Source organism: Pseudophryne corroboree, chromosome 6, assembly GCF_028390025.1.
Source record: "Pseudophryne corroboree isolate aPseCor3 chromosome 6, aPseCor3.hap2, whole genome shotgun sequence".
In the NCBI taxonomy this organism is placed as follows: Eukaryota; Metazoa; Chordata; class Amphibia; order Anura; family Myobatrachidae; genus Pseudophryne; species Pseudophryne corroboree.
This window is the reverse complement of record NC_086449.1, coordinates 353,030,010-353,056,964: the sequence shown is the minus strand read 5'-3', so window position 1 is coordinate 353,056,964 and position 26,955 is coordinate 353,030,010. Positions and strand designations below refer to the sequence as shown.

Here is a 26,955-nt window from a genome sequence, read left to right as displayed (position 1 = left end):
AAATATTCAGTGTGCTTTCATATACAGAATTGCTGGCTCCACAAAGTATTTACCATTCCTAGAATTTGAGCATTTTGTGGTATTTACTGAAATATGATGTTATGTGAGGCTGATGATCATTTTGGTTTTGTTACAAGACCTTAGTGATTGTGTTCTGAGGCTTTTGGTAAACCTTTTTATTGATAAAGTAAAACATCTCCCAAACATTTATAAGGTCATGGCAGGAGCAGAAGTAGCAAATAAAATTTGTATAAACTGGAACATTTGCTTGAGTATATAACACAAATATAGAGTACAACATGCTGTCCCTTGCTACAAAACTACACAGCACAAAACATGTATATTGGAAGTATTATGGAACTGTAAACTGTCACACATATTATCATTTTCTTGTACAATCCACAAAAAAAAAAAAAAACTATATGTGTTGCAAGCTACTATTCAACAAATACATTGAAAAGACCACATAACTAAATTAAGAGACACTACCGCAATACCCAGAGGCATAGCCAGAGCTCTGTGGGCCCCATAGCAACATTCTGAAGGGGCCCTTGTACCAATGCTTCTAAAGCAACATCTCCCCACAGCAATAGTTAATTGTATGGCCCATAATAGTGCCCTAGTTTATTTTCTGAATTACAGGAGAGCCTTGGTTAATGTAATGCTCCATACTTGTGCCCTACTTTATTTTATGAACCATAGCAGTGTCTTAGTAAACATTATGTCACATTGAGGGCAATTAAGATGAGGTTGGAGTTGCTTTACATGCCATTGCGGGGGAGGGAAGAGGTCCAGGATCTCCATGGGTCACGCAGTAGACCGATGGTGCTGGGGAAGATCCGATACTCCGTCCGTGGACACAGTTCAGATCAGTAATGCAAGCAGGAGGTGTGATACCATATTAGTGCTATCGCTGCTGATTCTATGTAAGCAGCAACCATAGCAATTCCAACCACATCTGAATTAGCCCCATTACAGGACTGCCAGTAACATATTATGCAACACAGTACCCACAATTCACATTAAGACATACGGTGTCCCCAGTTCATATAATGCCAAATTACAGGGCCTCTACTTCATATTATCCCACACTATGGTGCCTCCACTTCATACTGTGCCACATTACAGTGTCCCAGTTCATATTATGTATCATAATAATACCATTTAGTTCATTTTATACCACATTATAACGCAGGCCCAAAGGCAAAGGTTTTAAGGGCCCTCAATGTACCACTCAATGGTGTAAAATGGTACACAAAATGGTAAATTTGACAGGGAGGGTGGGCTCCTCTCAGCTCTTGGCCCCGCAGTAGTTGTGACAGGGAGGGTGGGCTCCTCTCAGTTCTGGGACTCACAGTAGCTGTGACAGGGAAGGTGGGCCTCTCTCAGCTCTAGGCCCCATAGTAACTGTGACTGGGAAGGTGGGCTCCTCTCAGCTCTGGGACTCACAGTAGCTGTGACAGGGAAGGTGGGCCTCTCTCAGATCTAGGCCCCATAGTAGCTGTGACTGGGAAGGTGGGGTCCTCTCAGCTCTGGTCCCCACAGTAGCTGTGACAGTCAGGATGGGCCCCTCTCAGCTCTGGGCCCCACAACAGCTGTGACATGGAAGGTGTGTCCCTCTGAGTACTGGCCCCACAGCAGCTGTGACATAGAAGGTGGGCCCCTCTCAGCTCTGGGCCCCATAGCAGCTGTAAAGGGGAAGGTGGGTCCCTCTCAGCTCTGGGCACATAGTAGCTCTGACAGGGAAGGTGGGCCCCACTCAGCTCTGGGCCCCAGAGTAGCTGTGACAGGGAAGCTGGGCCCCTCTTAGCTCTGGGCCCCATAGTAGCTCTTACAGGGAAGGCGGGCCCCTCTCAGTTATGGGCCCCATAGCAGCTGTGACAGAGAATGGTAGCTATGCCCTTGGCAACACCAAAATAACAATTTAAAATGAGTTTGGACATTTGCCATAATTAATAAGATATCTGAATTACTCATACACAACAATAACAATACCATTTACGTCACAACACAAAACACCAGCAAACATCTAGCATTAGAAGCTTACTGTACTGTAAAATAACTTTGTCATCAAACTCCTGATCCTGACCCCCATGATATGTGAACATACCGATAGCTGCTGTATGAGTAGCTCCAGAAGGAATGTGATTCTACTGCTCAGCAGGACGTAGGTGCAATTCTCTGGACAGTTACTGCAAGTTAATGTGTAGATATTCACAGCACTGCAAAGAGACCTACACAAAATAAAGAGGAAATAGTTACCATATAGCATTATGTTCCTATTACACGAGAAAGTAAGATCCCTCATATGAAACAGGGTAAACGCTGGAAAATCTGACAAAAGTGTTATCTGGAGAGATGTTCGTGACTATTTGGAAATAGAAAACAAATGCCAGATACTGGGTGGCAGGAAGAAAATCATAACTGTCTTAACTAAAGGTGGCCACACAAGAAATACAGTAATCCAGCCTGATTTCCAAATGTCTGGATCTATGGGGGTCATTCCGAGTTGTTCGCTCGGTAAATTTTTTCGCATCGCAGCGATTTTCCGCTTAGTGCGCATGCGTAATGTTCGCACTGCGACTGCGCCAAGTAAATTTGCTATGCAGTTAGGTATTTTACTCACGGTTTTTTCTTCGTTCTGGTGATCGTAATGTGATTGACAGGAAGTGGGTGTTTCTGGGCGGAAACTGGCCGTTTTATGGGTGTGTGTGAAAAAACGCTACCGTTTCTGGGAAAAACGCGGGAGTGGCTGGAGAAACGAAGGAGTGTCTGGGCGAACGCTGGGTGTGTTTGTGACGTCAAACCAGGAACGACAAGCACTGAACTGATCGCAGATGCCGAGTAAGTTTGAAGCTACTCAGAAACTGCTAAGAGGTGTGTAATCGCAATTTTGAGAATCTTTCGTTCGCAATTTTAAGATGCTAAGCTTCACTCCCAGTAGGCGGCGGCTTAGCGTGTGTAAAGCTGCTAAAAACAGCTTGCGAGCGAACAACTCGGAATGACCCCCTATATCCGTTTGGATCCACTGATGGGTAGCCGACTGTCAGATGAAACTGTTCAGCAGGCAGGGTGACTGATTATACCCCATGGGATTGCACCTGTATGGTGGGCGGATACCTGCATACACATGCCACAGCGTCACTGTCCAACTGCATTTATGGCCACAATTTATAGGAATTAAGAACTATTTCTATACAGCTATCTACAGTGGCCTGTGGAGTCCCAAGCATACAATAATTGCTCTATATTAACCAACAGAGAATCATCATGTGTGGTCACCTTAAAATGGGGAATAAGCATACAACTAGATGCTTACCTTAAGAAGAGCCTGTTAAACACATAGACATTTGGATTGATGAAGTACAATGCTAGAGATAAACCAACATTATTACTAGCAACATAAGACATGGATACATTTAACATAAACAATATATAAATTCGGATCTGTAGGATTATAGATAATCTAACTTTCTGTGCTACTCAATGTCCTACTCCAACTCTTCTTACGTATTAATAATTGACCATTATGTTTTGGATGTGTGACAAGCTTTAGTAACAGAAAAGTATTTTTTGGATATCCATGGTACCCATGCTTTACATGCTATGGCCCAGAATTAATGGTTTGTCGAAAAGATATTGAAATAGTGAATTTTAAACTTTGCATATTAGTTTTCATGGATGCAAAATACAATAATGTGAAATCTACCATTACCAGGCCTCTTCGGGCCATGCCACATGTTTTCTGGTGAATGTACACTTGTTTGTAAAGCGTATCTTGCGTGTTTTCAGCTCCGGAAACACCCTACACAAGATGTACACGTTTTACACAAGATTTACACATCTATACTTGAGACTGAAGGGGAGTAGCCGGGCTATAATGGTGCAATCACACCTAGGCAAAACGCAGTAAAGTCGTGTTGAGACACATCTGCAAGCTATGCAGAGTGGAAGCGGAAATATGCCTATTTTCAGGTGTATTATCATTTACACAAAATACAGGCACCTGAAGTATAATCCGCGATAAGTGGCCGCCGGAACCACAATAACAAATGGGATTGGGAATTTATCACGGACCCTCCATGGGTCAGTTTTTGGCCAATAAAAACAGCCTCTTATTGGATACCGTGATAATGACTATTGGTCGAAAAATGCGATATTGGGCCGTTTTGTCAGTCGAAAACGGGTCAAAAGTAATTGGAATACCCCCCCCCAAAGTGCTTTACATTTGTATTTACAGCACAACTACAAAATAAGCTTAAAGGCCCAAACACACTTGACGATGCACACGTCGTTAACGACCGTCGTTAACAACTTCCCTTGAACTTCCCTTGAACAGCTGAGCAAACGACATGAGCATACACACTACCAACAACCAAAGACCAACGACCAAAGACCATTCATCGTTGAAGCATCCAAGCTGAACAGTTTATTAAAATAATGAGCTGGGAACAGGGCTGGTGAACAGTGGCTTGGTCGTTGGTCGTTCACACCATACACATTCAACGACGTCTCTGGTCGGTAACGACCATAGTGGAAATTGAGCATACATGCTCCACAGATAAGCGAGGGTCGTTAACGTCCCGCTGGGCCGCGCATCGGTGGTCGTCGGATGCATACACACTTGACGATATAATGAGCGACGTCGTTGGTGAGGGCTGAAATGAACGACGTCGCTCATTTTATCGTCAAGTGTGTATGGGCCTTAACAGAAAAGAGAAATAAGCATTTGGGTTGTATTTGTTTTCTTTAGGGACTAAAGATACATTAGTGAAATGCGTGAGTTAATAGGAAAGTTTTTAGTCTGTTTATGAAGGATTCTACAGTGGAGGCCTCCGGAACTGCGAAGGACAGAGCGTTCCATAGAATCAGAGGCACAAAGCTGAAATCTCAATCACCAGATGAATTCAGGGAGAATTTAGGTATTGCTAATAGCCCTTCATCTACAGAGAAAACAAATATGGTATGTGTGAATTCCAGTAAACTCACAAGACTTACGTAATTATATAGATAGCGTCTCAGCTGGTTTATGCTGTGGTTCAGCCGTCTGCAGCATGCAGAATCAGCATTCACCTGCACGTCCCATCTCACAGTCCAGCAGCAGCGGCGGGAACAGCACAGGCTGAGCGGTACCAGGCAGGGGCCATTTTGTCCCCTATTGCACATGTTTGCAGGGCTCCTGAGACAGTGTATATTAACTCTGCAGCAGCGGGTGCGCCTCAGAGCTTCATTGGAAGAGCAGTGGTCACACTTGGATCCCGCTGTGAACCACACAGGTACTGCTATGTATGCAGATGCCCCTTCAGGGCTTGGAGCCTGAAACAGGTGTCTCCATTGCCTCTGGGAGTTGTGCCCCTGCTTGGTTGTATTTAATTCATGTACTTGTAATTCAAATGGATTGTGGCCCACTTGTGCTTGTTAGTAGCTATTGGAGGCACTTTCTAATGAGCACCACAGCACTAGAGTCAGCAACATATTATATTGTATTAAAAAAAGACATACACTCATGAGACAAACATATAATTATGAAGAACTTGTAAGGATTCACTTCACAGCTCAGCATACTTGTAGGTTTATTTACAATATATATGATACGTCGCTATGTCGACAGAATAAATCCGGTGCTGAGATCCTACCACTTAAAGCACTTTAACCATGCGGGCATTACAACTGTAAACATACTGCTTTAGGAGCATGTTATAATGCCTTCACAGATAAGGAAAGTATGGTAGCATTTTAACCATGTCAATATCTCCTGTCTACATAGTGACTGTAGGCGTTGTAACATCCTGTTTATTGGCTGCAGACAAAAATGTACTCTAGTTGTGTGTGTGTACTCTAGTTATGTGTGTGTGTGTATTTATGTTTGTTTGTGTATGTATGTATGTATGTATGCATGACTAAGTATGTAAGTATGTATGTAAGTATGTATGTATGTATGTATGTATGTATGCATGACTAAGTGTAAGTATGTATGTATGTATGTATGTATGTATGCATGACTAAGAATCTAGACTGTAAGCTCAAATGGGGCAGAAATTGATAGGGAAGATTAAATATTCTCTTTACAGCTGTGTAACATGGTAGCACTATATAATTATATAATAATAAATACAATAATTAAAAAAATTTCAACATTTATCAGACACATTTATCAGACTTCATCTTCGGAATATCATAAGGATGATTAAATAACACAATGGAATGGTTCCATAATATTTGTGATCTATGGGACTACATTGAGGTAGATTTCAGATAAAATTACCAATAGCGGGTCTTTGTATATCATCTGTAATAACACAAAATACAACCCTCTGAATAAGTGAGAACAATTTTATTTGTATTGTACATGATGTGTCCATACAAAATTCTGAGACTTACATTAAACTCATAATATACTGTATGTTATAAAAATTATAGTATGCTATCTTGCTTTGTCCTTATCTTTCTATTCTAAACCTAAAAAACCTAATAAAATTGTTTAAATAAGGGCAGAAGAAAATAATTAGAATAGTGTGAGTAATTGACTGGCACACTGTCTTCTTTTATGCAGTAATTTTAGGCCAGCAAGCTCCTTACCCTCTGTACCAATGATGCGTCTCTTATTACTATGCAACTCTAATACACAGATGAAGCCTGACCTGCTTTTAGGGACTGTATAATGGGATTAGTTGTGTACCTCAACCACAGACTGATCAGGAAGATTTGTGTTGCTGGATGGCAGATTGGAATCAGTACCACAAATATATTAATCCTATTACAAAAAGCACTGAGAACCAACCACCTGTTCTTGGTCCTTGTCATAAGAAATATTAGAGCTTTATCTGACAGAAGCAATTGATGCATGGTGTAAAGTCTCTCTTATATAACCAACACTTGCAGATTTATATAAAGATCCTACTAAAAAGTACAAGCCAAGTAAATAGACTTGTAGAAGGCTAGATACATTTAGCAGATCATAAACTGCACCAGATATGAAGGTATAGGTAAGAAATAGGCAACAAAGCTGACCATTGGGACCAGTTTCAGTTGTTTTACAATGTGCAATGTACAAACCATTAGTTTAGGTTGTAGCCAATGTAAACCGTGTGATGAAACCTCTTCAGTTGTTTACATTCTAGTAATAATATACTGTACTGTATACCCATCTAGCAGTCAGCAGAAGCAGATACACTGCCTCTGACCAGGGGTATAGGCAGAAGGAGCACAACAACATACAGGGGCTGTTACCATTATTCTGCCAGCAGTGGAGTTGCACAGCCGACTGTGAATGGTATATTCTGCCAGATGATGGTGGTGGGGCAATAAATGCATGTAAGTCATGGACTACCCTAAGTTAATGCAGTGTGTAATGTACTGAGTAATGGTAAGTTAATGTGTTTTTACAAATACATACAAAACATATTCTTTATCCAAATGGAAATCAGACAATCAGCGGATCTAGATTGGTCTGGTTTAACTACTGATACATGACTTATTTTGCAATTTGTTTATGATATGTAATTTTTGGTTTTAAGACATGCCTGATCATATTGTGCAAATCAGAATCTTATTTGTGCTCACATTTTATCCTAAACCATGGCAACCAATCAGCAGAAAAAGGATAGTTGTTTTGCAGTAAGGAAAATCCCTCTAACCCCAGTACCCAGAGTTTCTACCCAATTGATAAGTACTTTATGAGTCGTTCCCATTTTTATAGCCAAAAAGTAAAAATAAAAAGGTTGAGCTTGATAGACTTAGATTTATCATGATAATGGGCCTGCATATTTTCCAGCAACACCATCTTTATGCAAATACCACAACTGATTCTCAGCCTACTGAGATGCCTGGTGGCAGCGTCGCTATTCTATCATGGCATGTCCTAAGACACACCACTGGTCTCAGCATCGAAGACTGCACCAGCCCTAAGGCAGATGCCATTTTGCCGTTTGAACATGGCCGTCTGTGTCAGTGCTCCCCCGCGCCTGGCTATGGTCTGTTATGAGACAAATCCTAGAAGTGGTGGCAGGAAGAGCTATTCTGACAGAGCCAGTACATTGGTAATGCAGTATGTAACTATTGGTGCTGGAGAAGATGTTGAAATCTTTGTGACAGAGTGGAAATTCACTAATATTAACATGGGGCTTGATTCATAGCTGTATGCTAACCCGACGTATGGCGTCCAACTACTATGGTGGGATGCCTGCGCACATGCAGCGGTCATTTAACAAGTTGAACCGAGATGGGCATTTTGCCTCTTTTCAACCTCACTAACTATGTAACTATGTAATTTGGGGTGGGGTGGGGGCAGCACTGGAAAGTATTCCTGAAAACAGGAGCGTGTCTGTCGTCCCATTTTCTGGAAGCGCTGAGGCCAGTGTTGGCATCTTCTCATAGACCTGGAAGCCTGAAGGTTACTCAGATGGCTGATGTTTACACAAGTGAGTAGAGAGAGCACCACTTTCCGTCAAACTCAAGTGACAGGTCGTCACGCCCACAATTAGGCAAACCACGCCCTAACCACGCCTCTAATTATGCAAATCACGCCCCTAATCACTCCTCCGACACTCCCACTTTACCTCCCCTTCTGATGTCGTTTTATATGAAATAAGCTGACAAAAGGAGTTATAAGCGTCGAATGTTATATCCGGTTGATTTATAAAATAAGCGTACGAGCTACGAATGTTGTTTATTGGTTTCAGAGTGCTATCTATAGAAGTGTACGCAGTTATGTCTGCGGACAAAAGAAGCGTCGTGTTACGAGGGTCGGCAAACCGAAAAAAGCGTATGAAGAATGCGCATTACACAGTATTAAACCCGGGGAGTTATAGCGGCTTTGATAAGTTTTAGACGTCGAATAAATATGTGTTTAAACGTGGCGATATTAAAGAATGGCTGCAAAAACAAGACGCGTATACATTACATAAGCCGGTCAGGAAAAACTATAAAAGGAACATGATCTGCGTATCGGATATAAATCGACAATGGCAATGCGACTTGGTTTCGCTCATAGATCTTGCGAAGTACAATGATGGATTTAAGTACATACTAACCATCATCGATATTTTCAGTAAGAGATCGTGGGCTGAAAGCCTAATGACTAAGAACGCTACATCAGTCGCTAATGCTTTTGAAAAAATATTTCAGCAGGGTTCCGTACCAAAGAAGCTGCAAACAGACTGCGGCAAAGAGTTTCTAAACAAAACCTTAAAAAAGTGTTAGAAAAATACGATATACACCATTTTACGACTAATAACGACGTAAAGGCGGCGGTCATAGAGCGCTTTAATAGAACTTTAAAAACACGGATGTGGCGCTATTTCACAGCGCAGAATACTTACAGATATATAGATGTTTTACAGGACTTTATATACAGCTATAATAAGCCGCTTTATAAGTTGACAGATCTGTACGGTGAAGTTATAACGGGTAGTTTTTACCCAGAAGAACTTCAAAGCATCCCCAAAAACTATAAAAGAATTTACAAAGTGGAAAAGATTTTAAAAAATAAGACGGTCAGAGGTCGAAAATACGCGTTAGTCAAATGGCGTGGGTACCCCGCAAAATTTAACGATGCATCGGAGATAAAAGACATATAAAGCTCATTACTATCTAAACAAGACGAGCGATGGATGACAAGTCATTCTACATAACCTTACCCAGCAATGCCTCATCGGTTACTTTCCCGCAAAATAAGATTTCTAACTATACAACAATGAGGTGATCACAATACGATATGAGAAGCCCGATTACGTACCTTTGTGCAAAGCGCATTTTGACACAGTGGCCATAGAGATAAAGAACGACCAGAACAAGAACATCTCATTGTTATGGCCCTTAATTTCAACAGTGCGGAGTAGCGGTACATAACTATCACCGACCCTCTGGTGTTCGATAATGTCTGTGTACACGTACAGCGTATACTGACCACCTTTGATGTCGGCGCATGGTTTAGAAATCTTAGTTTTAGGCTGTAAACCCAGTATCCATGTCAGTTTAGAACCGGCGTGGATTTGATACATCCGCTTACTGTCGCACGTTAGTCTTAATCCAACGTCCAGTTTCTGTTGTACAATTTCTGCGTTGATTACGTTCAGTAGCGCATCGATTGTTTCATAAAAACCCGGTTTAATGCACACACTCACGACTCTCGCCACCGGCTGATCCGCCGTTCCACCCCATAATATTTGCAATCTACAATCTTGTAAATCCAATGTATTCCACGTGTGCGGATATTGTATCTCTGTAAGAGCGACTTCCCACTCACCGCTTAAGTGTATCGACTTTGCAAGTTTTGTTGTATAGTTAGAAATCTTATTTTGCGGGAAAGTAACCGATGAGGCATTGCTGGGTAAGGTTATGTAGAACGACTTGTCATCCATCGCTCGTCTTGTTTAGATAGTAATGAGCTTTATATGTCTTTTATCTCCGATGCATCGACCCAACTGTTAAATTTTGCGGGGTACCCGCGCCATTTGACTAACGCGTATTTTCGACCTCTGACCGTCTTATTTTTTAAAATCTTTTCCACTTTGTAAATTCTTTTATAGTTTTTGGGAATGCTTTGAAGTTCTTCGGGGTAAAAACTACCCGTTATAACTTCACCGTACAGATCTGTCAACTTATAAAGCGGCTTAAGACCTTTAGTGTTCACACTCTGTATGACAAATATTTCCTCAGAATAATTATCTTCGTAACCTTTCTGAAATATATCCTTATATTTGGATATGCGCACGTGTTCACCGATGGATAAACAAGGCGCTTGTTTACAGTCTTTAAAGTAATCGCCATACACCGTCTTGAAAATCCTCAATGCGTTAGAGGGCTTCACCTCACACGGTGCACACTTAATCGTTCTGTGGTACGTATTATTATAGCTGTATATAAAGTCCTGTAAAACATCTATATATCTGTAAGTATTCTGCGCTGTGAAATAGCGCCACATCCGTGTTTTTAAAGTTCTATTAAAGCGCTCTATGACCGCCGCCTTTACGTCGTTATTAGTCGTAAAATGGTGTATATCGTATTTTTCTAACACTTTTTTTAAGGTTTTGTTTAGAAACTCTTTACCGCAGCCTGTTTGCAGCTTCTTTGGTACGGAACCCTGCTGAAATATTTTTTCAAAAGCATAAGCGACTGATGTAGCGTTCTTAGTCATTAGGCTTTCAGCCCACGGTCTCTTACTGAAAATATCGATGATGGTTAGTATGTACTTAAATCCATCGTTGTACTTCGCAAGATCTATGAGCGAAACCAAGTCGCATTGCCATTGTCGATTTATATCCGATACGCAGATCATGTTCCTTTTATAGTTTTTCCTGACCGGCTTATGTAATGTATACGCGTCTTGTTTTTGCAGCCATTCTTTAATATCGCCACGTTTAAACACATATTTATTCGACGTATAAAACTTATCAAAGCCGCTATAACTCCCCGGGTTTAATACTGTGTAATACGCATTCTTCATACGCTTTATTCGGTTTGCCGACCCTCGTAACACGACGCTTCTTTTGTCCGCAGACATAACAGCGTACACTTTTATAGATAGCACTCTGAAACCAATAAACAACATTCGTAGCTCGTACGCTTATTTTATAAATCAACCGGATATAACATTTACTAATTCAACTAAGAGTTAATACGCAGGAGGGTTTTCAATGGTTAAACGACGCTTATAACTCCTTTTGTCGGCTTATTTCATATAAAACAACATCAGAAGGGGAGGGAAAGTGGGAGTGTCGGAGGAGTGATTAGGGACGTGGTTAGGGCATGATTTGCATAATTAGAGGCGTGGTTTGGGCGTGATTTGCCTAATTGTGGGCGTGTCGACCTGTCACTTGAGTTTGACGGAAAGTGGTGCTCTCTCTACTCAAGTGATATGATCTTGAGTCGGATGCAGCAGCATATCACACAAACATGCAGGGGCATCTATTTACACAAGACACCTGCTGCTGCATTAGCATATTTTAGCACAGCAGCTGCGTCTAAAGACACATCTCTGTATCAGGCCCTCCAGATGTGCTTGATGTGTAGAGTTTAATCTGCAGACTGATATGTGATTGATAACAGCAACAGGTTGAACAAAACAACTATTTTAAAGATGTTCCATTTGTTAGAAAAAAGTGATTTTAGGTATTGGCAACATACAAAGTCTGTAACAGTTATAAGAACGGACTCTGATCACAGGACAACATGAAGTTCCTGTAGGTAAAATACAGCATCTAAGCCATTCCACAGTCCACACTACAGCATACTCAATAGCTTTTAAAGGCTGTGTCACAAAAGGTCATTGATGTCACCTGCCTACATTAATCTATTGTCTGAGCAAACTTGTTATAACCATAAGAACTGACACGGGTAAAATTGCCTAGTGGATAAACCATATTTTGTTGATTATTATTGTCTTGATGAGAGTAAGTCTTTTTCTCAACTTTCTGAGTCTGATACAGTCTGAACCACCAATCCAAGATGAAACCCTAGATGGCACTCGTGGGTCTCATCAGACCTCCCAACAACTACAAGGACACGTGATTTAAAACAACAAAATTACCAACACACAATGAAGAAAATGAAACAAAACATGTGCTATTTATTTCAAATAGAAACCACGTAGCTATGTATATCCACCATAATTGTGTTATGACTAAGAAAACAATGCTGATATCTTACCACCACAATTTTTGGGACTCATTTATAGCAAAATTTACTTAGGGGCTAATTCAGGTTGGATCGCAAATCGTGATCCAACCGGAATTTTTGCGGTCGGCCAGCGGTTGCATGCGCAACACCCGTATTGCGCATGCGCCCGCTCTTTCTGCAGGGGGCAGCAGAAAATGCGATCGCCTCTGCCTGTCAATCAGGCAGAGGTGGTCGCGGGGCGGGCAATGCTCCGTTTCCAGGGAGGAGACGGAGCGCTGCGGGGGCAGAGAGACGTGTGCGCGGTGCGGCGAGAACGGGGACGTGATTGCAGTGGCTGCGTGACGTCACACACAGCCGCCGCGATGGGTAAGATGGCGCCGGGTCTCCTGCGGCCACAGCTAAGCTGCGCCGGCAGGAGGCATCAATACTTTTTACGATGAAGCAGAAATTGCGAGGCGATCGCAATTTCTGCTTCATCAAGGGGAGGCGCCAGTCAGCATGCTGGGCGGCCTTGCCCAGCGATGGGCGTCCCACGGCATATGATCCAAAGGATAGCAAATTCTGCTGAATCCTTACTGAATTACTGAATTAGCCCCTTAATAAGGAATAGAGCATTCTGCATAGACAAGAAAAGATTGTGCTGCACTGAATTTTTATTACAGAAGTTATTTGTACACCTCTAATTCAGAAGGACCCTACTTCTGTTTGTTTCAGATACAGGGATTGATTCAGAGATGGATGCAAAGTCGATTTTTACACAGCTGATATGCATCTAAGTCGCGCTGTGCATGTGCCGCAATACTCTTTAAAGCAGTATTAGCGTACAGATGTGTCCTCATACATCTAGCCTCAATACGCTATGCAGTGGGAGATGCCTGGCAAGAGTCAGCTACTCCGTTAGCATTGGGTATCTGTTTTTGACAAAAATGCATCTTGGTCACAAAGCGATGTGAGTAGGACGCATAAGGAAACGATGTTGATTAATTTGATATACGACACTTGTATGTTGTGTGTGAATGAGACTGTATACGGAGCACAATGGAACTTGGCATGGGAAAATGATTCAGACTCAGTCACACAGAAATATACATAGTATGTACTGTATAATGAATTAGAGCAGTCTCCTGATGCGTCATAATCACATTGTGTTGCAACTAAGAAGCATTTTCACACAAAAAAAATGCTGTCTGGTGGTCAGCGGCCATTTCTTTTAAAAGGATAGGCTGCGTGTGACATTACGCAGCTGCCCCGAAAACGGTCCCGGGATGCTCCTGTTCAGCCCGCCCTGACACCCCAACGCTGCGTCACCCCCGCGAACACACCCACTGCTGTCAATCACATTGCAGTCGCATCCATCGGGGATGCAACTGCAATGTGTGTGTCCACGCAGCCGCTGTGCATGTGCAGTTTCCTGCCACCGGCAAACTGCACTGCACTCCGCAGAAGCGGCGGGGTCTGAATGACCCCCTATATATGCTATTCTGCTATAAAGATGACACACATGATAATTTCCCTATTTTATAGGAAATTCTGATAACACGTTGCTTTCTGTAGCTAGAAGGTTAATATTATATTTAAGTGCAAAAGTGACCTGCTGTGCTGTTCACTGATTGGAAGTTATATACCCCTTGTGTATAAAGCAGAAAGGATGGCATACTGTCATCTGTTATATTGCTTTATCCTTACGTGGGAGCTAATTGTAATGGAGCAAGAGAACACAAATATATATTGTAAAATTAGTTAGGTTAGGATGCCCTATTCTATTGTTATTAACAGGTAATTGGAAGCACTCATGTGCCAGAAAAATGGAGGCACCTGTCTAATAATGCATAGGGATAACAGCAGCAGCTAGACAGAGTATGGACTCCACAAGCTTTATGAAGTACTATGTAGATAGTGTGCACCATGCCCTGCAATAATGGTCCTCAATTCCCTAATATTCCTCGGTGATGGAAGTATGCCATTAATGGCAGATTTATGTGCATGTATTCTACTGGTTTCAAATCCAGCAGACAAGTGGGCCAACTTATGATGCCAGAAGAAAACAGCTCCCACCATAACAGAGCATCCGCCACCCAGGACTTCCCCTTGTTGGCATGCAGGGTCTATTGCCTCCTGAGGTTTTCCACACACGCGCAACCTCAACCCGTTGAATCAGGCTTCACATTTCCAGTTGTCTTGCATCCAGCAGCAGTGTTTACAAGCAATGGGAATTCATAGAGCTTTGTGCCATCGATCAGCAATGGGAACATGCTGGCTCCTGACTTTGAAAGAAAAAAAGTGCAATGGCATATGCTAGCCTCACAACAGACCCTGTCCCATTTAGGGCTACTTCCATAAATTTTCCGGGTTGGTTTTCCATCCCAATCTGCCCCTGGCTTCTGTACCCCACAGAATAAAGGGAGCGTTGCAATTTTTAAATGCTGATGTGGCCCAGCATTAAATTTTGCTGCTATTTTCAGCAATGTTGCATGCCAGTCAAGTGTTACAATACATGTCAGATGATGCTGTCTATGACTGTCCATTGTTTTTCGCCAGCTACAGCGGCGCTTCATGTTGGATGTCTTCTCTGATGTCATGTAGTCGTGGAACACCCTTGAAATTGTTGCATCTGAAAATTAAAATTTTGTGCTGATTTCTGAGATGGTGACTCATCTCTCTGGTATCTACTATCAAGCTTTGTTCAAAGTTGCTTACATTGTGGTACCCTGCCATTTCCACTGTGAATCTGACAGCAGATAGCAGTGATATCTGCCTGTATATATCACTTCAATTGTGGAAGATATTATTTAATGTGGGGCTATGGGGGCATGTACTAGGAATGGAAGCAGCTTTCTCAGTTCTTCTGGCGCATGAGTGTAGTCTCTAGTGTTACACGTGTAAATAATAACTAATAAATAGCTTCTGAAAGGAAAGTAACAAGTAAAAACAGATACTGTAATTGATGTTGCAGATGAAGATACAGTGTGTACTTCTTTACTCAAACAGATAGAGGCTAATTCAATTAGGAGTGTGGGGTGCGAGTTACCTTTATAATGGTATGGAAATGCCGCCCACGGAACCACATCTCGCCCCCCTTCCCCCCCTTGCAGCTTGATGTTGTCCCGGACTTGTGGATTTTTGTCCGTGAGTCCAAGAAGTACCGTAAGTGCGCCATGTAACCACACAGACTCGCAGCTGCAGCTATGTTGCGCATTATTCTATTGACCACACATTGGTACGATTTACACTAACTGGCAATCTCCAACAACAAAACTGCCAAGGAATCAATCAACCACCAATATATGGTGTAGTAACCATAGCAAATCACTAAGTTAATAATACTACAGAGATACTGCATATTTAATTCAGGAATATAGATAGATGTTATTGACAAAGCTGTCATTAATCTAATTATTAAATTAATTACTTACTTATTTCATTATTCAATTAAGGATGTTTTTCTTTTACACCTTTATAATAATAAAGAATAAAAGTAAAGGATTAATGTCAGTAACCTGAAGATTACCCAGTACCACTCCATACCCGATAAAGTGCACCCACCCTAGTAATGGAGCATGTAAGAAATTCTATATCACAACGACAAATCTGTATTATAAAAAAATAAAGGAACACAAAACATCCAGTAGTGCCTGATGCTACAGTGAGGCCATTGCTAACCAACACTGTACAACTGAAGATTTGACAAAATTGCCTGAACTGACAAATCTTGATTTCTGTCAAAACAAGCAGGCCGTGGGGTCAGAATTTGGCGTCAACAACATGAATCCGCTGATCCATCCTGCCTCGTGTCATTGGTTCAGGCTGATGGTGTTGTAATGGTGTGGGGAATGTTTTCTTGACAAGCATGAGGTCCCTTAACACCAGTTAAAAATTAATTAAATGGCACAGGCAACCTGAGTATTGTTGCAGAACCTATGCATTACAGGGCCACAGTCTTTCCATCTTCTAATTACTATTTTCAGCAGGTTAACATGCCATGCAGATCCCTTGTGGCACCATATAAATAACAGGATTTTAATACCTACCGATAAATCCTTTTCTCCTAGTCCTTAGAGGATGCTGGGGTCCACTTCAGTACCATGGGGGTATAGACGGTTCTGCAGGAGCCTTGGGCACTTTAAGACTTTTTCAGAGTGTGAACTGGCTCCTCCTTCTATGCCCCTCCTTCAGACCTCCGTATAGGAACTGTGCCCAGGGAGACGGACAATTTGAGAAAAGGATTTACTTTTAAGTTAATGGTGAGATTCATACCAGCTCACACTTCAACTATGCCGCACAACATGGCATTCAACAAAACACATGCCAACGAGCATGAACATTACAGCAAAGGTGCTGAAACAATTTTAACAAATTAACAACTGCAGGTAAAGTACGCACTGGGCCGGGTGCCCAGCATCCTCTATGGACTAGGAGAAAAGGATTTACCGGTAGGTATTAAAATCCTGTTTTCTCATACGTCCTAGAGGATGCTGGGGTCCACTTCAGTACCATGGGGTTATACCAAAGCTCCAGTACGGGCGGGAGAGTGCGGATGTTCCTGCAGCACCGATTGACCAAATTTCAGGTCATCAACGGCCAAGGTGTCAAACTTGTAAAACTTAGCAAACGTGTTTGTACCTGACCAAGTAGCTGCTCGGCAAAGTTGTAATGCCGAGACCCCCCACGGGCAGCCGCCCAGGATGAGCCCAACTTCCTTGTAGAACGGGCATTCACCGAATTCGGCATCGGCGATCCTGCCGTGGAATGAGCTTGCTGAATCGTACCTCTGATCCAACGCGCAATCGTCTGCTTAGAAGCAGGACACCCAATCTTGTTGGGGGCATACAGCACAAACAGTGCCTCTGTTTTCCGTATCCTAGGTGTTCTTGCGACATAAATTTATCAAAGCTCTGACCACATCCAGAGACTTCGAACCAGCGACAGTGTCAGTAGCCACTGGCACCACAATAGGTTGGTTTATATGGAAAGAAGAGACCACCTTTGGAAAAAATTGCTGACGAGTACTTAACTCAGCCCTATCTTCATGGAAGATCAAGTAAGGGCTCTTGTGAGACAAGGCCCCTAACTCAGACACCCTCCTTGCGGATGCCAAGGCCAACAGCATGACCACTTTCCAAGTGAGAAACTTCAACTCTACCTCCTGGGGAGGTTCAAACCAATCTGACTGAAGGAACTGCAACACCACGTTAAGATCCCACGGTGCCGCAGGAGGCACAAATGGAGGTTGGATGTGCAGAACCCCTTTCACAAACGTCTGAACTTCTGGAAGGGCGGCCAATTGTTTCCGAAAGAAAACGGACAAGGCCGAAATCTGAACCTTGATTTAACCCAATCGTAGGCCAGCATCCACACCCGCCTGAAAAAAATGGAGAAAACGTCCTAACCGAAACTCTTCCGTTGGAGCCTTCTTGGTTTCACACCAAGACACATATTTTCTCTATGTCTAGACGTTACTCCCTTCCTGGCCTGAATAAGAGTGGGAATTACTTCTTTGGGAATACCCTTTCGGGCTAGAATCCGGCGCTCAACAGCCCTGCCATCAAACGTAGCCGCGGTAAGTCTTGATACACGCACGGCCCCTGCTGCAGCAGGTCCTCGCGAAGAGGAAGAGGCCGAGGATCTTCTATGAGCAACTCCTGAAGATCTGGATACCAAGCCCTCCTTGGCCAGTCCGGTACAATGAGGATCGCTCGAACCCCTGTTCTTCTTATGATTTTGAGAACTATTGGTATCAGAGGAAGTGGAGGGAAGACATACACCGACCGAAATACCCAGTGGGTCACTAGTGCATCCACTGCTATTGCTTGAGGGTCTCTCGACCTGGAACATTATCTCTGAAGCTTCTTGTTGAGAAGAGATGCCATCATGTCTACTTGAGGAACTCCCCAAAGACCTGTCACCTCTGCAAAGACTTCTTGGTGGAGGCCCCATTCTCCTGGATGGAGATCGTGTCTGCTGTGGAAGTCTGCTTCCCAGTTGTCCACTCCCGGTATGAAAATTGCCAACAGAGCTCTTGCATGTCTTTCTGCCCAGAGGAGGATCTTTGACACCTCTGCCATAGCCGCTCTGCTTTTCGTTCCGTCCTGACATTGTCCGACTGGATCTGTATGGGTTGATCTTGAAGAAGATGCACCGCTTGTAGAAGCGCGTTGTAAATGGTTCTCAACTCCAGAACGTTTATGTGAAGCCAAGTCTCTTGGCTTGACCATCTTCCTTGGAAGCTTTCCCCCTGTGTGACCGCTCCCCAGCCTCGGAGATTTGAATCCGTGGTCACTAGGACCCAGTTCTGGATCCCGAACCAGCGTCCCTCTAGGAGGTGAGAACTGTGTAGCCACCACAGGAGCGAAATTCTTGCTTTGGATGACAGGATTATCCTCTGATGCATGTGTAGATGGGATCCGGACCACTTGTCCAATAGGTCCCACTGGAATACTCTGGCATGGAATCGGCCAAACTGTATGGCCTTGTAGGCCGCTACCATCTTCCCCTAAAACCGAATGCATTGATGAATAGACACCCTTGTTGGTTTCAGAATTTGTTTGACCATTCTCTGGATTTCCAGAGCCTTTTCTACCGGAAGAAATACCCTCTGTACTTCTGTGTCCAGTATCATCCCCAGAAAGGACAACCATGTCGTCGGTTCCAACTGTGACTTTAGAAAATGTATAATCCAACCGTGTTGTTGAAGCACTGTCAATGAGAGTGCAATGTTCTGCACCAACCTTTCCCTGGACCTCGCTTTTATCAGGAGATCGTTCAGGTAAAGAATTATATTGACTCCTTGCTGTGAAAGGAGGACCATCATCTCCGCCATCACCTTGGTGAATACCCTCGGTGCCGTGGAGAGTCCGAATGGCAACGTCTGAAATTGGTAATGACAATCCTGCACCGCAAATCTCAGATAAGCTTGATGTGGAGGATAGATAGTGACATGTAATTAGGCATCCTTTATGTCTACCGACACCATGAAGTCCTTTTCCTCCAGACTGGAAATCACTGCCCTCAGTGATTCCATCTTGAACTTGAACCTTTGCAGGTAGAGATTCAGTGTTTTCAGATTTAGAATCGGTCTGACCGAGCCGTCCGGCTTCGGAACTACGAAAAGGCTTGAATAAAACCCTTCTCCTTGTTGCGACAAGGGAACCAGGACAATTACTTGATCCTGACACAATTTTTGTATTGCTGTTAATACCACTACCCTGTCTGGGATAGAAGCTGGTAAGGCCGATTTGAAAAATCGGCATGGGGGAATGTCTTGAAACTCCAGCTTGTATCCGTGGGACACAATTTGTAAAACCCACGGATCCAGGCCAGATTGAACCCAAATCTGACTGAAGAGCTTCAAGGGAGCCCCGGCATCATGTTGAAGATTTTGCAGAAGCAGAGGGTGATTTCTGCTCCTGTGATCCTGCAGACGCTGTGGACTTTTTACCCTTTCCCTTCCTTTACCTGCAAAGAAAGGGGAACCTTTGCCCTTTTTGTACTTATTGGGCCGAAAGAACTGCATCTGTGAGTGATATGTCTTTTTAGCCGTCGCAGGAGCATTAGGCAAAAATGTCGATTTACCTGCGGTAGCCGCAGAAACTAAGGCATCCAGCCCATCTCCAAACAAGGCCTCTCCTTTATACGGGAGAGCCTCCATATTCCTTTTGGAATCTGCGTTAGCATTCCATTGGCGAATCCACTACGTGCTGAGATCGCCATGGTAGCGGCTCATGATCCCAAGAGACCAATATCTTTCATGGCTTCAAGCATGTACGCAGCAGCGTCTTTGATATGACCTAGCGTTAGGAGTATCTCGTCTTTATCTATCGTGTCAATGTCTGATGACAAGTTTTCTGACCACTTTCCAACAGCACTACTCACCCACGCACAGGCAATGGTAGGTCTGAGTAGTGTCCCATTGGCCACATAGGTAGATTTCAACGTAGTCTCTAACTTGCAGTCTGCCGGCTCCTTTAGTGCAGCCGTTCCAGGTGCAGGGAGAATCACCTTTTTTGTTAACCGTGACAGGGCACTGTCTAGAATGGGGGGTGACTCCCACCTTTTCCTGTCCTCTGCAGGGAAAGGGTAAGCTGCCTGAATTCGTTTTGGAATCTGAAATTTCTTTTCAGGGTTAGTCATGACTCCCTCAAAGAGACTGTTCAGCTCATGAGATGGAGGGAAAGTTACATTAATTTTCTTTTTTTTTATTAAAGTAAGCCTTCTCCTGTGGTAAAGGAGGGGGCTCCGTAACTTCTAACACCTCCTTTATAGCAATAATCATGTATTGAATGTTATTTTGCTAATTTTGGATCTATTCCCCTGGAATCACTAGTGTTGTCACAAGAATCAGAGTCCGTGTCGGTATCAGTTTGTGCTACTTGTGCAAATGACCTTTTTTGTGAACCAGGGGAGTCCCCTGTGGATGAAAAAGCAGAACTATTAAAAATCACATCTTCCACGGATTTTCTCCAGTTTTCTGCATGAGACTCAGACTTATCCAATCTCTTACTGATATGATTCACACTATCACGTAATTCTTTCACCCATACAGGCTCGTGGTGCGATGGCAGCGCCACTACATTACAACTCTGTGTTCATAAATGGCTCCCTCAGGGGAAGAGCTCCCTGCCTCAGACATGTCACACACGCGCACAATCACACCACAGACACTCTGGGGCTTATAGGGGACAGAACCACAGTAAAATCTGTCAGAGGGACACAGAAAGGAATCGCCAGTCCACAAATCAGCGCCCAGAGACAAAATCCCTGTGTCGTGTACTTTGTACACAGAGACTTTCAAGCGCTTTATATTACGAATAATATACAATCCCCCCCCCCCTTTTGCACTCTGATACTTGATTCAGAAGTGGAGAGGAGGATCAGCGTTTCTTGCCCTGCAGCTGCTGGGAGAAAATGGCGCTGAGCAGTGTGCTGGCTGCCTGAGAAAGAAGCCCCGTCCCCTGTAATGGTGCATTTTTCCTCAGCTCTTAGAATAGATATTTATACTGGCGGGGGTGTAGGACTGTGCCACAACATCATATGCTACCTTTTTCCAGTGAGAGTAGGTTTCATGCTGCCCAGGGCGCCTCCCCCCACGCCTTGTACCCTGCTGGGTCCTGTGTTATGGATAGCATGCTCGCGCAGCGTTCCCGCTTGCTGCGCGGTACCTTAAGCCGTCACAATGACCGGAGGACCCTCTCTGTAGATCTCCGGTAACACTACTCACCAGTCTTCTGACTTCTGGCTCTGTTAGGGGGGTGACGGCATGCTGTGGGAGTGAGCGCATAGCCGCAGCTAGTGTTCAGTACCCTTCAGGAGCTAATGGTGTCCTGTCAGCAGAAGTAGAGCCATTAAACTATTTAGGAAGTTGGTTCCTACTTCTTCCCCCTAAGTCCCACGAAGCAGGGAGACTGTTGCCAGCAGTCTCCCTGAAAATAAAAAAACCTAAATAAAGTCTTTTTTGTGAAACTCAGTAGAGCTCCACTAGAGTGCGACCAGTATGCCTGGGCACATTTTCTAAACTGAGGTCTGGAGGAGGGGTATAGAGGGAGGAGCCAGTTCACACTCTGAAAATGTCTTAAAGTGCCCAAGGCTCCTGCTGAACCGTCGATACCCCATGTTACTGAAGTGGACCCCAGCATCCTCTAGGACGTATGAGAAAAAGGATAATAATAATAATATTAATAATGTCACACAGCACATTTAATCAAGAGTTTCTGGTAACGCTAACGGCCTTCACAGTCACCAAATATAAATTCAATAGAGAACCTGGGACATGTGGTGCAGTGGGAGAGTTGCAGCATTAACCACTTAACTGACGATTTTTCCCCCTAAAAAACGCTCAGAAATTGTGTTTTTTTTAATGAGTGAATTAGGTGAAGAACATGAATTTAACCCTATCCAAAATGATTTTAATGAAGAAAAAAAACCAAAATACTTTTTTTTGTATTTTTATTTAAAAATAATAATAAATGTTTTCAAACATTGGAACATTGATGGGAACATCGCAACCATCGGAACATTGGTAACATTGCGACTTTAGTTTTTAGAGCCAGGACAGCTGCCAGGTACACAGGGAGGGCTTGGGGGGCGATGATTTACACTTACCAGCGGGTGCTATTGTCTGCAGCCACTGGGTGGGGGATCCTGCCGTGCTGTCCAATCAGCAATGATTGGCAGCATGGCAACACGGGGTGCTGGGTGCTGGAAGGCATAGGAACCTTCCGGTCCCTCTGACAGCAGCAGCGGAGGGAAGTTTACCTTCCCTTCTGCTGCTAACACTGTTTATCTGACTGGTCGCATCCTGTGCCACCAGGTCAGATAAAGCACTTGCAGGCATGGTCACATCTGATGCGACCATGACAGGCAAGTGGTTAATGGGCAGCCACCAAATCTGCAGCAACTGTCTGATGCTATCATGTCAACATAAACATGAATGTTTCTGGCACCTTGTTGAAGAAATCAAGCTGTTCTGGAGTTAAAGTGGGGTCTTAACTAGTACCAAAAAGGTGTATCTAGTAAAGTGGCCACATAGTGTGAAATTGATCTTTAGACACATCTAAACTGCATACACCAGCTCACACAATTAAATAAATGATTCAAATGTATGTCATTGTCTTAGTAAATTCTGTTTGTATAATGCAACATAAACATATTTATCTCTATCTATCCATCCATCTTTACAGAAAATCACATTTACAGCATTGAGTGACAGCTCTAGCACTTGAGCTATGAAAATGTGTACATGTGTACAACAAGACCTTCCCATGCATGGACACTATAGAGTCTTACTTGAAAGGAATGCGGTAGGATGGGCTGGTACTACACGTAGGTGTTGCTGCTTGCAGGATCTGTTCTAAAACCGTCAGCCCACCAGCAGCTTGGAAGGATATCTGATCGGAAGCATTCTATGAAAAGAGAACAGGCACAGTTAGTCAAGTCTTCATTGAGGGCAGGGGACATGGAAAAAAAAACTAGCATTCATTTACCAACCAGCTAAGCATTCCCATATTTGCGTATGCATTATAATTTATATTAAAAAAACCAAACAGATGGCTGCCAGTTACTCAATACATGTAATGAGTAGCGCTGCAGCTTCACAGCGCTAGGGTCATGGGTTTGACTAGTGCCCTACCTATGTAAAGTTTGTACAGTATGTTCTCCCAGTGTGTGTGTGGGTTTCCGTCAGGTGTTTTGGTTTCCTCCCATAGTCCATAAATATATTGTTAGGTGAAATGCTTCCTGACAAAATGGAACCCTGTGTGTGGCAGGGACTAATGTCAATAGTTGTATATTCTCTGTAAACGCTACAGAATATTATTGGAACTAAAGAAATAACCTATAATTATAATAAATAAATGTCAATTATAGTGGGCAATGTTGGGATGCGATGCATTAATACTTATAGTAGCCCAAAATCCTTATTTTACTGCGTACCCCTTTGGATACAAGACAAATACATAAATATTCTATGTTATTTTTGCAAGCTTAACTTAAAAAAAAAACATTTTGCCATATTGCTTCAGCCTTAAATTTACCATAATCATTTTGAGTATGACTAAAGAGCCAGGGGCATTTTAACAGAATGGGGGAGGGGGGGATGGTGAGGCGTGTGCAGATTCCGGGTGGAATCCCTTCTCCCCAAGGAGCAGTAGGCACTGGCATTGTGCCAGAGTCCACTGCTCATGTGCAGGCCTCTGGGAACATGGCACTCGGCGTGTTCCGGAGACTAATTTCACTATTGCGCATTAGTGGCGACCATTTTGGCTGTGATTTTTGCTGCGGCTGCAGCGCCCAACGTGGGACTCCGGACAGGTAAGTAATAAAACATGGGTGCAGTGCGTGTGGTGTGGGACCCCTGGTCCCAGGGTCCTGCGTGCGCTGCTCACACTGCACCCATTATAGAAACGCCAATGTAAAGAGCCACTCTTATTCACAATCTATCATTCTTTTTCCTCTTCTAAATATAGATCTGTTTGTATTATTTACCTTATGTGTACAAAACAGAAAGACTTTTGGTATCGGCACGAACAATAATATACTGAAAAATCTGTACTAGCACATAAAAGCACAAGGGTTTTGGTCATATTTTGATGAAAACAGCACATTGTCAAAGGACCCCAATTCTCTGCAAGTCCGTACACTAGCATAAATACCCAGAACACCATTACAGTACCGCTAAATGCACTCACCTCCCAGACACACAGGGCAGCAAACATGCAAGGGCTGGCTTGTGACCCACACCCATCTAGGCCTTTTATAGCCTTGACTGAAAGCAGCCACGTTAGCACTAGGCAACATTTTGAAACAAAACAGAAAATAAATATACCCGCATCCGATTGCAAAGGTCTTTCTGTTTTGTATACATTGCCATTAAATCTACCTCGCAGGTGGTACCATGTACAGTATGGGCAAAATCGAGCATGGGTATATTTATTTTCAGTTTTGTTTCAAAATTGTGCCTAGTGCTATCATGGCTACTTTCAATCAAGGCTATAAAAGCCAAGTTGGGTGAGCCTCACAAGCCAGTCCTAGTATAGAAGTTGCCCTTTGGATCAGGGAGGTGAGTGCATTTATGTTAGTATACTTCCAGGGAATTGAGGTCCCTTGACGATGGGCTGCAAGCTATTTTGATCAAAATATGAACGTAATTCCCTGCTTTTATTTAGCAATGTCCCTTCACACTTGGCTTTAATGAAGATGACCAGACTCATAACATTCTGTACCTGAGCCATGAAGCTGACTAAAGATGAAAAGCAATTCCTTAGAAACAAAGACCTGAAGTGAATGTTTATACTTATGTACAGACAATATACAAATGCACGAGATTCATGGAATTGGTATACATAGATGCAATCTTATTATTGCCAAAGGGCTGGTCTCCCGGCAGTCTAACACAAACAATAGATACAGAAAGCTTTTTCAGTCTCTAGTTTGAAAATGAGTCTACCAGACAGCAGTAACAAGAATATAACAAGTTAAAAAAAAAATGGTATCCAGATATAATCCCTTTCAACAGTGCTTTTCCCACAGCAATTGACATGTTAAAAATACAACTCAGACTAGTACTTGAAATACAATGTTTGTTATTTATCTGCTGTGTGAAACACAGATTTTTATTTCCATTTAGAGCTCTTAACTTTACACCTCCTGGTTTTAAAATATCCAAATGGCAGCCATCTTTAGTAGCCCCAAGAGAATGCAGTTTTATAACTGAACTTCTTCAAAGCCCATTGCTATGAGTACTGGCTGATCTGACAATGTGTGAGGAGATGAAAGGGAAAGGATTTGAGATGTAAACCATTATACAATATTAATAAAGCATATGTGCTCCATGAGTCTAAATAAGGAAAGAACGTTTAGGATTGTGCACAGTTCTATGGTGCTTTGTGGCATAGTAACAAAGGGTCTCTTTTACGAATAGTAAATAAGCAGTTCTATGTAAAGATGACTGAGATAGATCTGGTTCTGACAAATGCTGTAAGGAAAATGCTCTCAGTTTCCAGCCAAAAGTTTCTTGAAAAAGAACACATCAAACAGAAAACAATATGTGTTTTGGTGACACCATACCGAAAATCTATAACACATTTCAAAGTGAACCATCTTTCCCTAATGTACCCCAACAACTCCCCTTCTCATTAATGTATGTAGCGGTATTACTAACAGTTACAGAAACAGGAGAAATGTGAGGATAATGTATGACTTTATGTATCCCTGAATTTCTGAGCATTCCATAAAAAGGTGCGTTAAAAATTATCCACATCTCTATAGTCACTTTTCAAGCAACAGTGGCCGAAATGCAGAATTCAAGAGCCAGCAAAGTCAAACTGCAGATTTCAAGCAACAGAAATATCTGTCCCTGCAGAACTCATTCAAAAGACAGCAGGCAGAAGTAAGCTTCGTATGACCAAGTCTACTAGCGTTTGTATAGTTGATGCAATATAGATACAAACTTATAAACCACCATAATAAATGTGTGTCATTATGTTAAAGAGACTACCGCAAGAAAAGTGAAGTAACAGTTTTCATAAATATAATGTGGCTCATTTATAGACAAATGTGCATACCCACAATGCAAAAGCTTTTTACTGACATCTAATTACTTTTGCATTAAAGTACTGCTCCCAGGTTTACAGGGATATACTAAAACGTACAATCTAGGTGTGTGGCTTTCTAGTCGAAGATGGTAGACATAATCTGAGTGCTCCGCTCAAGTCCTACCAAACTGACCGCAAGTACCTGCTACAAGCTGTCCACTACAGGCCTCCTCGGACTCCTGAGAATTCTGGGTTGTCTGTTGGTCTGTTTATATTGGCTCGGAACTGTGTCATCTTGGGGTATCCATTTGGC

At 42.9% G+C, this 26,955-nt stretch overlaps 1 protein-coding gene across 3 annotated transcripts in view; it reads right to left on the bottom strand.

Moving 5' to 3' along the window:
* SCAPER (S-phase cyclin A associated protein in the ER) overlaps positions 1 to 26,955 on the bottom strand; it is a 725,664-nt gene that overhangs the window by 201,250 nt on the left and 497,459 nt on the right. For all 3 annotated transcript variants that reach the window (XM_063926586.1, XM_063926587.1, XM_063926588.1), the window contains exons 23-24: positions 23,398 to 23,513; positions 2,111 to 2,234 (exon numbers count right to left, since the gene is read on the bottom strand). In XM_063926586.1, coding sequence (XP_063782656.1) covers positions 2,111 to 2,234; positions 23,398 to 23,513 — 240 coding nt within the window. The remainder of the gene's footprint in view (positions 1 to 2,110; positions 2,235 to 23,397; positions 23,514 to 26,955) is intronic.